Below are 13,469 nucleotides of genomic sequence, written 5' to 3'. Positions count from 1 at the left end.
TAAGCTATAGAACATAATATAATAATAAAAAAAAAATTTTAATTTTAAATTTTCAGGCCAAACTGTATTATAAATTTGACGTAGTAGTTTGGTCATCAATAATGATATTTTCTGATGTATTGACATTAGCTGATATGTCGTAGTTAATAGGCGGTGTTTGCTGATATTGATACTCGCATGTACGTTGAAAGTTAGACATATCATAAGAAGGCTGTTGCACTATAGAAGGGTAATATGGTGACTGAGGTAGAGTGGAAGACATTGAGTGAATAGATGATGCAGTTGGTGATGAGAGTGGAGATGAAAATGAAATTGAATTGGCTGAACTGGCTAACGGTTGATTATTAATATTAAGTTGAAAATTTTGGTTACGAGGATTATTATGAATATAGTTTATTTCAGTGGTGCAAATAAGACTACTTATTTGATGTTGAAGCATTGTTTTTGTACGTTGATCAAATAACTCTAGTTTACTGGCAACATACTCACCGAAAACAATACTATCGTTTTTCACTTTAGGTGTTTGCCTTTTATTGGAAATTTCTTTTATTAATTTATATGTTTCAGTTATCCTAGAGTCTTCCTGATTTTTTTTTCTTTTTAATCCCTTAGGTTTTTGTGGTGAAACAAAAACTTTTTGTTTTTGAGGTTGCTCTTCATTTGTGTCATGTTCACTATTATCTTCCACAATAGATTCGATTTCAATAACGTCTTCATATGATTTATCATGTTCTATATGCGTGACAATCGGCTACAATAAGAAATTATAAATATTATACAACATTTTTTTGGCGAAAAAAACGAATAATTCTTGAATCTTAATCGAATGTTTATTATATCATATTTTATACAGGGTGATTCTTTTATTATGAAATACTCGTTATTTCAAAAAGTATTTTTTTTTTTTAAAACATTTTTTACATATAGTTTCAACTTTCAAGTTGTTGAAAAACAATGTTTTTATTAAAAAATTATATATTTAAATATTTTTTATCCTTATATTTTTTTTAAGTTTTTTAGTTTTTTGAATGACAACATAGTTTTAATTTCATATTCCAAAGCAGAATAATTTTCTGAGCATTTTGATACAAAAAATCGAATTTAGGACGAGTAGTTTATGAATTATACGTATTTAAAGTTTAGACAAGCGTAGTAGTGGACAAATATTTTTCAACTGTGTCAGTACTTGCGTTCCCATGGTTATGAAAATATCTTTATATTTTATTTTAATTTTACACGTTAACATAATTTTAAATTTTTCTTGTTACATATTTTAGATTCTGAACGGAGTAATGAATGTATTGATTTTACAATGATGTGTGTTTTTTTTGTGTCTGTGTACAGCATTAATAGTCGAAATAATGCTTCAATTTCAAACTTTGGGGGTGGTTTCCGATGGCAAAGTGATATCCTTGCTGTATTATAGAAGTTAAAAGTAAACATTTTCCAACAGTTTTCAAAAAAATCGAGAAAAACAAAAAAAAAGTGACAGAAAAACGGGGATTTTTACGCAAAACCAGTTTTCGACTAAATCGATTTTTTTATATGGTTGTAATTCAAAAACTAATCACTGTAAATACTTGCAGTTTTCACAGAATGTTAATGTTAGTGTTATCTATACACTGTTAAATTTTCAAGATATTTTGAATTTTTTTGAGCTATTTATAGGCATTTAAAATAATCAATTTTTTTTTTATTTTTTTTTTATAAATGTTGATTAAAAAAATTTAGCTGGGACAAATTACTTGAAAATTTAATAGAATGGTCCACATAACTTGTTCTAACTTTCATTCAAAAATTATAATAAATATTTTTGGTTTTTTATTATATAATATAAATCTCAGCTCTAATAATGACCTACCCACTCGACACCTACTAAATAGCAGAACGACTTTGAAAAGTATTCATTATTTTAAAATTATTTTTCTACATAGTATCAAATTGTTAAAAAACAACATTTTTATTAAAAAATAATGTAAAAACTATGTAAAAAAATATTTTCAAAAACATGAATACTTTTTGAAATAATGAGTGTTTTATGATAAAAAAATCACCCCGTATAAAATATTTTGTATTTTCGGACTTTTTGTCTGACATAAAAAATGTGCTCGGACTTTTTGTCCGACTATAAAAACTGAATCCGGACTTTTTGACCGATTACCAATATTATTACGTTGTCATTAATTTATAAAAATTAAAAATAAATAATGCATTTTTGTTGCTTATGAAGTTGTGACTACAGACTAATAAACTTTAATGAATCCAGTGTATTGATAATTTACATTTACATAAACTTCAAAACTTGTAAATCTTTATTAGTGATTACTGATTACTATTTTAAATAAAATTGACCATTAGTCATGCTGTGTTGGGCATTTAATTGTACTCATAATAACCAAAAACATAAATGTAGTTTCTTTAAATTTCCTGTTGAAACTAAAGAGAGGCGTAGATGGATTAAATTAGTGAAGTATAAAACTTTATTTTATATTTTATAAAATTCTTGTAAACATTTATAACAAAGTAGTAAAGTAGTAAAGTTTCAGTAGTTTCAAGTATATAAGTATTATATAAACAACAAAATTATTTGTGTACAGAAGAGATGTTGAACCTGGACCTGGTGCTAGAATCTGTAGTTGTCATTTCAGAAATGGAGATAAAAAAAATGGTCCTGAAATATTAGATCATAGGAAAAATGCATTTTTTAATTTTCAATCGCCAGAAAAAAGAAAAAGAACTAAAATTGCTTGCCATTCTGATGACAATGGACCTAGCACTAGCACTAGCATTTGTAGCACAATTATTACCCAAACACCATCAGAAATTGTTGAATTAAATACACTTGATTTAAAGAATCAACTCCTGCAGTTAGTAACTATTATGTATAAATGCAAATACTAAATATAATATTATATTATAAGACCAGTTATTACATTAATTAGCAAAATTATATATTACCTATACAATATACATATTTTATCAAGTTATAATCCTTTGAAATACCTATATTTAAATTTTAAATAAATATCAAAATATCAAATACCTAATATAAATTAATATTTCAAATACTATTGATTGGAATCAAAGCAAAATTGTTTATTTTTTTTGCTGGTCTAATTTATACTGGATTGATTTCATACTTGCTTTTACTTCACCTTGTATCAATCCATTGGCTGAGTCGTATACTATTTTACAAATGTATCCAGCGTTAAATGAAAGTTCTCCCTTTTTTAGTTGTTTGGGATTTGATTTAAAATAATCAAATATTGCAAACATACTAACAGCACTATTTGCAGACATTATTGTGAATAAAAATAATAAATAATTGCTAAAAAATAATAGAATATATTTTTGAACTCCCAACTATTTATTTATCATATTTAAAAAATAATCAACAATAAATCAGGCAAGTGAGGTATAAATGGTATAATATTAGTATGTGGTGCATTATTGTATCGTGGTATTTCATACAATTTTTTTGAATTGACGTTGATTTTTATCATTCAATTTTAAATAATCTGGAATAATGCTTTTAAAAAAAGGAAGTTCAGGTGTATCTTCATTATTTTTTTTTGATTGAGTTCTTGTCTTTATAAATTCCAACATCGGTTCCACCACTCTTTCACTGGGTACCATTTTTCTGTTTATTCTCGGTTTTTTTAAATATTGGTTCATTACTTTACTTTTCATTTTCTAAATCTTCAGTATCTATTGTTCGTGAAAGCACTTCTTGTTCAGCTTTTTTCTAGATTTTCTTCAGGATCGGGCACTACAGGTTCATCCACGAAACTATCATTTTCAAATTTATCTATACCCAGACAACAAAATAATGTTAATCTAACGTAGTTTTAATATTCTTAAATTAACAAAAAAGTTATTATAATATTAATTTCAGAGTAACAGAAAATTATTTAATGTTATCATAACATTATTAGCAAACTTTTTGGCCAACTTTTTCAGGTTCTATAAACATTACATAACAACATTATAGTAATGTTAAAAATAACATTGTAAGAATATTTCAAATTTATTGTTGTGAAAATGTTATTTTTTAGGTACTGGAATATAATAATAAAAATATTATTATTATATTGATTGCGAATCAGGTAATGATTTTAGTTTACCCTATGTTGATGAAGTTGCCGAATCGATGGAAAATAATCCCTTCGACGACTATTTAGTAGTTTTGGATACTGACGTACAATCACATTTACCCACTGTAGAAACTCAAGAGCCAGTCGTTATAAATGTACCTGCGACTCCGGTTCCAGGCCCATCTACTAACTTTCTGCCCCCAGTAAAAAAAATTTAATAAAACTTATTACAGACAAATAAAAAAAATAAAAATAAAAGTTCGGACTCTATAACTTTCTCAATAACTACAAATACTGACGAAACTGAAGAATCATATTATGAACCTAATCGAAAATGGTCTAAAAAATATAAAACAACTGATATACCAAATTATTGCCTTCCAACTGGACCAGTAGATGAACTTTTTCATGGTGAAACGGCTACATCGGTTTTTCTTGAACTTTTAGACGGCTTTCTCGATCATCTTGTTTTTCAAACAAATTTATATGGTACTCAAAGAGATAAAATACTGAACATAAAACGACACGAAATGTTGAATTTTATTGGAATTAATTTTTTTATGGGTTATCATAAATTACCTAGCTGGAAAAACTATTGGTCAACTTGTCCAGATCTTGGTGTTAATTTAATATCTAGTACAATGCCACGAAATAGGTTTGATCTAATATTATCAAATTTACATGTCCAGGACAACACTTTAATTCCTCCAAATAATACAGACAAACTTTTTAAACTTAATCCATTGATTGATTATTGTACTGAAAAATTTTCTAAATCATATTATGGCACGAGGGAATTATCAATAGACGAGTCTATGATAGTTTTTAAGGGAAGAAGTAGTATGAAGCAATACAACCCCATGAAGCCGATAAAGCGTGGTTATAAAATATGGTGTATGTCTGATCAGAATGGTTATATAAACAATTTTAAAATACACCAAGGTAAAGATGAACAAGTGTCTGACGAATTCAAACATTTTGGGCTTGGAGAAAGAATTGTACTGCAACTGTCTAAAAGTGAGTGGAAAATCTAAAAATAGATGCTTCATTTTTGACAATTATTTTACGTCTATTCCTCTTTTAGAAAAACTTAAACTCGAAGGTTGTTTAGCTTATGGCACTATTCGACCAAATCGTAAAGGTTTACCAAAATTGGCTGATGATACAAAATCTAAAAGGGGAACTTATGACTACCGCATATCTGATTTAGGTATTAGCGTCTTTAAGTGGAAAGACACAAAAACTGTTCATTTTGCATCAAATTATCATGGATCTGAGGTAACAACAGTTTTACGTAAAAACAAAACTGGGGAAAAAAATAATGTCACATGTCCGCAAATTGTCAAAGACTACAATCGTTTTATGGGTGGCGTAGATCACGCAGATCAATTGCGCACGTCGTATGGAGTAGATCGGAAGTCAAAAAAATGGTGGCACAGATTATTTTGGGGTATTCTAGATATAATGTTCATAAACGCATTCGTAATTTATAAGGAACGGCATGGAAAAATACCACTTTTGGTATTTCGGCGTCAAGTTGTACAGGGCCTTTTATCTGAAAAAGAAGTTATTACTCCGTCTCGAGCACATTTATTTCAAAAACGTAAGAATACAGAAAACACTGAAGTACCGAAAAAAAGAAGAGGAAAACAGCTATCAGTTTCTAAAGACGTCAGGTTGCATAATCGAGGAATTCATTGGCCAAAATTCACTAAAAGTCGTGGTCGATGTGAATTATGTTCATTTAAATATCAACTACAATCAAGACCGTTCTCAAAATGTTTAACGTGTAACGTTTTCTTATGTTGTAATGACAAGAAATATTGTTTTGCTGAATATCATGACATAAACTGTAATGAATATTTTTTTGTCATGTATGCTCTTAACAATGTTAATAAATTATTATAACGATAGTACTTTTTTTATAACATATTTTATAAGGTATTCTAAATATTGAAAACCAAGTACATTTCTACAATTAATTACAGGACTTAAAAATTCTACATCAATAGCAACTTTTTAATAACTTGTTAAGTGTAATTTATTTTATACGATATTTTAATTATCGAAGACCTAGAACTTTTTTTAAATTTATTAAAAGGTATGGAAATTTATTTTTAAACTCAAAATATAACCTCAGGTAAGAATAATATATAAAATGTATCATAGATGGGCCCAACGGTACTTATGAGTACCATGTTAAAATTGTGAATTTGACCGACGGTACTCTGTAGTACCACCCAGAGCCGGATTAATAAAATGAGTGGTCCTGGGCTAACATATTATTAGGGGCCCTAATTTTAAAAATACATTTTTATACTCATATACTTATTAATATTTAGTAGTTCAACAACAACAAAAAAACATTCTCCCTTAAAAAGTAAATTTATATTAAATTATTTATTTATTAAAAATAAAATTTAATTAAAATGTTAATATATAAAAAGGCAATAATACAAAAATTACAAATAACTATACAATTAGAAGATTATGTAAAATTCGAACGTTTCGAAGCCGGATATTCTTTATTTCTGTTTTGAAAATACACAGATCCTAATGTTATGCATTCTTCTCTAAAATTAGTATCTATTGTTTCAGGCCAAAGACCAGGATCTTTTGATATTTTTATTTTATTGGAATGCAATATAGATAGATTATTTATGGAAGCACTACTGTTATTAATTAATATTGATTCTGATGAGATTTCGTCTAAATTGTTTAAATTAATTTCTACTTCAAGATCTTTAACTATAGTATTACTATTAAAAGAAGAATTAATTGTTTCATAACTTATTGTATCGTTTTGTGGTTTGAAAAATTTAAAAATAGTTGGATGATTCTTTACTTCGTCATCTTTTTGTTGTTTTAATTTTCGTTTCTCTGCACCAGAAAGATACTTTCTTGAGGACATTTTATTTTATTAAATTATTTTTAAATTAACATTTACTTTTAAAATAAACGTATAACACGGTGTACAGATTGACGCGACGTTACTTACGAGCATGAACGACAAACTGTTACTGAGTAGGTAAATACAATTACGGTATATTGGTATAATATGTATAATAGAAAATTAAAAGATAATAAAATTAATCATAAAATATATGATATAATTATTAGATATAATCTTTAAATGATACGATTATGATTAACGATAAATGATTGTAATTCCAGGTTTATTTTTATGCGAAAAACCCTCATATCTGGAGCTATAAAATAATACATATGAAATAATGAAGTATATTGTGTATAATGTAATTCGAATATTACTATTGTAGGCAATTTTAAATTATTTATATGAATGTATCTAACAATATAAATTGTTATAATTTCTTTTTAAAATTGTACAAAAATTACAATTTTATAATTTTTTTGGAGGCCCTGGGCTATAGCCCTCTTAGCCCCCCCCTTAATCCGGCTCTGGTACCACCATCGTAAGTCAAATTTGGGTTTTGAAAAAAAAAAAAAAATTTTTCTCTTTTAAGTAAGTATAAAAAAAAATATTGGGTAAAAAAAATTTGAAAATTCATATTTATTTTATGGTTGGTCTACAAAGGGTTAAACCTTTTAATAAACCACTTACAGCATTCTGTGGTATATTAAATGTTGTAGCCCAGTTAGACAAAAAGTCTAAGGTAGTAGACCTTGGGGGACTATTATGATCTATACTATTTTGAACTTGTTCAGAAAATGTTTGATTTGATGTTGAAATCTTACTTAAAGTAGTATCTTGTGATAATATTATATTGGCCAAATTAGCATTAACTGTTGATGTTGAACTGAAGTTAGTTGATGACACGTTGTTATTAATAGATTGTTGATATATTACATTAGATTTTATTTCATTATTATTATAAATTTCAGTTTCAGCCTTTAGAACTACACAATTATCAGTTTCATAATATAAACTATTTATAATTTCAAGCTCATTCTTAATTTTTCTACGTTTTGTACGTGCACTGCTTTGAATCATTTTTTATAAAATATGTCGTTAATAATATCTATAATATAATACTAATATTATAATAAATAAATAAATATATATATATATGAACACTTGTATTGTTATTATAATATTATATTGTAAAAAATGACTCAATATGCAGCTGTGTAACAAAACAAAAAACCGATCCAACAAAAACGAACTTAATTGGTGAAATATTATGCTGTATTATGGTGAATTGAACAGTGGTACACGACTATTACGACTACTAACCTCAAAAACAGCCACAGATAAATCAAAAATACTGATTCACACGAAGAAGCAATGAATAATAATGAAATAATGAATAATATACAGTCAACATATGACGTTATGGTGGCATGAATATGTCTTATTTTTTATTTTGGATTAAAAGTCAAAAACGGTGACAGCGAATAAGAAGATGGTGTCGACACAAGCACAAGACGAAAACCAAACGACGTACGTTTTTAACTATTTAGGCGACACATAACTTGAGAATGGCACACAAAAACGAAAGCAACATTATATGATATAAAATAATTATTAATAATTGTACGTACCTTAAGAAAAACGAAAGTACCGGATGCCAAAATTAATACAAAAATGCAACATTTACAGTATTTGCACAATGCACGATACACCAGACGGCGGACATGTCCATTTTAACTTTTGTTAATGCGCACGGCGACAGCGCATCGCGTCGGCCGATCTTCGATGAGCTTCGTTAAGCTAGCCATACACGATCCGGTTCGCCGGAGAGGTCGGATTGCGCAGTTTAACCTGCACAGTTTTAAACGATTCCCGACGACAACATACACGCCACGATTTGCCGGATACGCAGGACTGCGCAGTCACACGCTTTCCGACCAATAGTCCTCAGCTGCGAGTCGTCGAATGTTCAAAATATTTATATTTTTTTGCCGTTTTTTTCAATCAGATTCTCTAACATATTTATCACATTATTTTTTTAAAATTTACATTCAATATGTCAGCCCTAAATGACGACGCCATAGCTTTGGTAGGCTTAGCTCTAATTCTTAAAAACAAAAAACAAAAAAAACGCGAAAAATGGACCAAAGATTGGCTCTTAAAACGAAAAACCTACAGCCATGTCAATTTATTAAATGAATTGAGATTCGAACCACTGGATTTCAAAAATTATTTACGAATGGACGAGGATACTTATCGTAATCTTCTGTCAATGGTTGCGCCTTTAATACAAAAACAAGACACTGTAATGCGTAAAAGTATTTCTCCGCATGAGAGGTTAGCAGTTACCCTAAGGTTCCTCGCAACTGGAAGGACTTACGAAGACTTAAAATACACTTCAGTTATTTCATCTCAAGCACTTGGAAAAATTATTCCAGAGACCTGTGATGCTTTGTACCGAGTGCTACGTAAGGAATATTTAAGGGTAAGTATACAAAGATACAAAATATTGTAATGAATATATCATATTTTTTTTATTTGATTATAAGTCATATTATGAATTATTATGAAATATGTAATTAATATTTATTAAAATCTATAATATGTAGGTACATAGTTTAGTTTTCAAGCGAGTTCATAAAATTAGTTATATAACAAGCAGCATTTTCTGGTTGAGTTTGATGTTGATTAGTTGTGTTGCCAGCAAAATCATCATTTTCTTGATACACGTAGACACCATTTTCAGAAAAACTGGAATTTGAACTCAAATTAGAATTTGTACTAAAATTGGAATTTGAACTATGATTTCGCGAGTAAAAGCTTGATGTAGTTTCTGCTGCTGTTGTGAACTTATGGTTTAATGTCAAGCTACCCATTTCAGCCTCAAAAAGGATATCATTAATCAACTTTTCAGCAATGATTCGCTGCCTTTTTTCCAATTCCTTCAATCTCATAGCAAAACCTTTTGAAATAACGTCAAACCGATCTTCTTCTATTTTTGGTCGTTTAAAATGATCACGCACCGACAGCAACACCTCAGTAGTTAACTTTGCATCGTTTTTTTTAGATTTTTCTGCCCTTGGTGGATTAACGATATCTGATCGCTCAACTGTCGAATTTACCGAGTCGATTCCTTCTACTTCATTTTCCAGATTTTCATCTATTCCAATCTGAAATCAAAATGAGATTTTTTTTATTATTTATTTAAAATTACAATGTGTCAACATATTACATGTTATTACAAGGTATTATTTCAAAAATGAGATTCATTTTATTTTAAAATTAAATAAAATTTTAATTTAATATAATTTTCAATTATATTTTTTTTCAGTTTCCTACAACTGAAAAAGAATGGAAAGACATTGCACAATTATTCGAGGGACGTTGGAACTTTCCACACTGTATTGGTGCGCTCGACGGAAAGCACATAAATATTGTTCCACCAGCTGGAAGTGGATCCGAATTTTTCAATTACAAAGGCCACCATAGTATGGTTCTCTTAGGATTAGTAAATGCAAATTATCAATTTCTATTGGCAGATTTTGGAACAAATGGCAGACATTCTGATGGGGGCGTTCTTCAGAATACAACGTTTTTCGAAAAACTACTAAATGAAGAATTAAACATTCCTTTCGCAGACAACATTGAGGGAAGTTCCAATCAATTACCATATGTTTTTGTTTGCGATGATGCCTTTCCGTTACGAACTGATATGCTTAAACCGTTTCGACAATCACATTTGGATTGTTATGAAAAAAAAATATTTAATTACAGGTTAAGTCGCGCACGACGAATCGTGGAAAATGCGTTCGGAATATTGGCAAATCGATTTCGTATTTTCCATACACAAATTAATATTGAACCAAAAAAAATCGAAAAAATTGTAATGGCATCATGTGCATTACATAACTTTCTCATTGTAAATTCTCCTACTTCATACGCGCCTCAAAAATGTTTTTACCAAGAAGACATAGCAAACGGAAGTATAACTACGCTTGGATACAACGTTGAAAATAGTAATATGCATAGTTTAGATCGTCGTAACTCGGGGAATATTGCAAATAGGGCAAAACAAGTACGAGAAGATTTTATGAATTATTTCTGTAATGAAGGCACCGTGCCATGGCAAAATAAGTTTATCGCGTAATTTAGTATATTATATATTTATTATAAACGATATATTTGTATATTTGTATTTTTTTTTTTTGTGTCTGACGACAATATTTGGAGCAGTAAAAATGCTTCGATTTTTGACTTCAGCTCCTCTTTGAAAAGGAAATCGAATCTAGTTGGTACTTTGGGGGGTCAAAAGTTAAAAATTTTCAATATTTTTTAAATGAGTCGGGAAAAACCCTAAAAAAATGACGGAAAAACGGGATTTTTTAAGCAAAACCAGTTTTCGTCAAAATCGAATTTTTTAATTTGCTATAACTCAAAAACTAATCGATGTAAAATATTGAAATTTTCACAAAATGTTTATATAACCGTTCTCCAAATACAGTTAAATTTTCAAAGAATTTTGACTTTTTTTGAACTATTTATAGACAATTGAAATTTTTAATTTTCATAAGTATTTTTTTTTAAAATAACGATAAAATTTTTTTGGCTGGCCAGAAAATCTTGAAAATTTAATACAAGGTTTCTTATAAGTTGTTCTTAAAGTGATAAAAAAAAATCCGAAATCGTTAGTCCCAATTTTTTTTTTTTAAGTGCTTAAAGTTCAAATTTATACGAAATATGTCAAAATTGCAAATATTTGTAAGTAATTTTGTGGTTGAAAAATCGTAAAAAATTTTTCTTTTATAACTAAGTTTTGAAAATTTGGTACAAGGTTCTCCAAACATTTTTCTTCAAATATCTGTAAAAAAACTCTACCGGATTGAGACAAAAATTTTTTATGAGTGTTTGAAATTAAAATCTTTAAAACCGCGTTAAATAACGGTTTAGCCTCAAACGGTTTTTGATATTTGTTGTTATTCAAATAGTATAAGTCGTAAATACTTGAAAATTTTACCAGTTATTTAGATTGCCATTTTCTTTACGTGATTTGATTTTCAAAATATTTTGAATTTTTTTGAGCTATTTATAGACAGTTGAAATTTTCAATTTTTTTTTATTTTTTTTTTATAAATGTTGATAAAAAAAATTTAGCTAGGACAAATTACTTGAAAATTTAATTGAAAGGTCCACATAACTTGTTCTAACACTCATTCAAAAATTATAAAAATACATAGGCACAATTTTTTTTTTATTAGCATTTGAAGTTCAAATATTGACAAAAATTCGTCAAAATCATGAATATTTTACTATCAAAAGCTAAGAATTGATGATTTAATACTATGCTGTCCATAAGTTAAGCTTAGAATAATTATAAAAAAGTTTGAGAATTATTCAATTTAAAAAATTTTACGAGTGTTTAAAGTTTTAATTTTAATTTGAAATCAAAAATACACGTGTAAAATAATGTTTTACTACTAAATAATTTTCGATTTTTGTTATTTTTACAAAAATAACTAAATATAAGATCTTAAAACTATCTTAAATATTTCAAAAAAATATAAAAAATATATTTCATGAAATTTTAGAACCTCAATTATTTTACCAACCTCAGATATGCTTTCATCTTGTGTGTCCAAATTTGATGTTGATTCTCGAGGCGTATCTTGGTCATTTAGAAAGTTCATCATATCATAATACCACAATTTTGGCCGATAAACATCGTCAGAAGAAGCTCCTGACTTGACAGAAGCTTCATATTTTTTTTTTTCTTTTCGGACGCTGCTTCTTAAATTGTTGATTTTTTTTACCACTAAATCCTTGTTCGCATCTGGTTCAAATTCTTTTAATTTTTCTACTAATACTTTGTAAGCCGCTTCTCTTAGTGGGCGGTCATGGTAAAGCTTAGATTTTGTTTGCCACAGACATGGATATGATTTATATAAATCTATAAATTCTTCCAAATTCTTACGGCTCATTATTATATTATATAATATAATTTAATAAAACATGTATAATATAAAACTTCAATAAACATAAAAAGCACTATGCTGCAAAAGTGAACCAGCCGGTCGAATGACGGTAAACCAACATACGGCCATACACGATCCGGTATGCCTGTACAGTCATGACTGTGCAGGCCAAAAGAATCGTTTTTTCGATTTTTTTCCGGCCGCCTGCACAGTCTTCGAAAACTGCGCAAACTTGTAACATACACGTTCCGGAAAAACTGTGCAGTCCGCCTGCGCAGTCCGACCTCTCCGGCGAACCGGATCGTGTATGGCTAGCTTTAGTATTCGGTTCCTATAACGTGACGTCTAACATTAGATGACCAAAACACGCTGTCACGCGGATTTGTATGATATTCCCGGTTATTTCGATCAATTTATATGGTACTTATATAGTATTTATAATCAATGGTATAATCTTATTATATAATTAATATATAAAATGTACAGGCGAGGAGAGTATAATATAGTATATTT

At 28.5% G+C, this 13,469-nt stretch overlaps 2 protein-coding genes across 2 annotated transcripts; one reads left to right on the top strand and one right to left on the bottom strand.

Annotated features, from left to right (window-relative positions):
* The first annotated feature begins 8,852 nt into the window (after positions 1-8,852).
* On the top strand, positions 8,853-11,174 carry LOC132927160 (uncharacterized). Its single transcript, XM_060991627.1, has 2 exons — positions 8,853-9,472; positions 10,319-11,174. Exons 1-2 carry the CDS (start codon positions 9,044-9,046, stop codon positions 11,132-11,134), a joined length of 1,245 nt encoding a protein of 414 aa, XP_060847610.1. The 5' UTR covers positions 8,853-9,043; the 3' UTR covers positions 11,135-11,174.
* LOC132927161 (uncharacterized) lies at positions 9,497-13,131 on the bottom strand. Its single transcript, XM_060991628.1, has 2 exons — positions 12,594-13,131; positions 9,497-10,157 (listed from the first exon to the last, which is right to left on the bottom strand). The coding sequence occupies exons 1-2, from the start codon at positions 12,960-12,962 to the stop codon at positions 9,606-9,608; spliced, it is 921 nt and encodes a 306-aa protein (XP_060847611.1). The 5' UTR covers positions 12,963-13,131; the 3' UTR covers positions 9,497-9,605.
* Positions 13,132-13,469: the final 338 nt, after the last annotated feature.

The sequence above is a fragment of the Rhopalosiphum padi genome, chromosome 3 (genome assembly GCF_020882245.1).
Source record: "Rhopalosiphum padi isolate XX-2018 chromosome 3, ASM2088224v1, whole genome shotgun sequence".
NCBI lineage: Eukaryota > Metazoa > Arthropoda > Insecta > Hemiptera > Aphididae > Rhopalosiphum > Rhopalosiphum padi.
The sequence above is the reverse complement of the archived record's forward strand: the minus strand, read 5'-3'. Positions and strand labels throughout refer to the sequence as shown.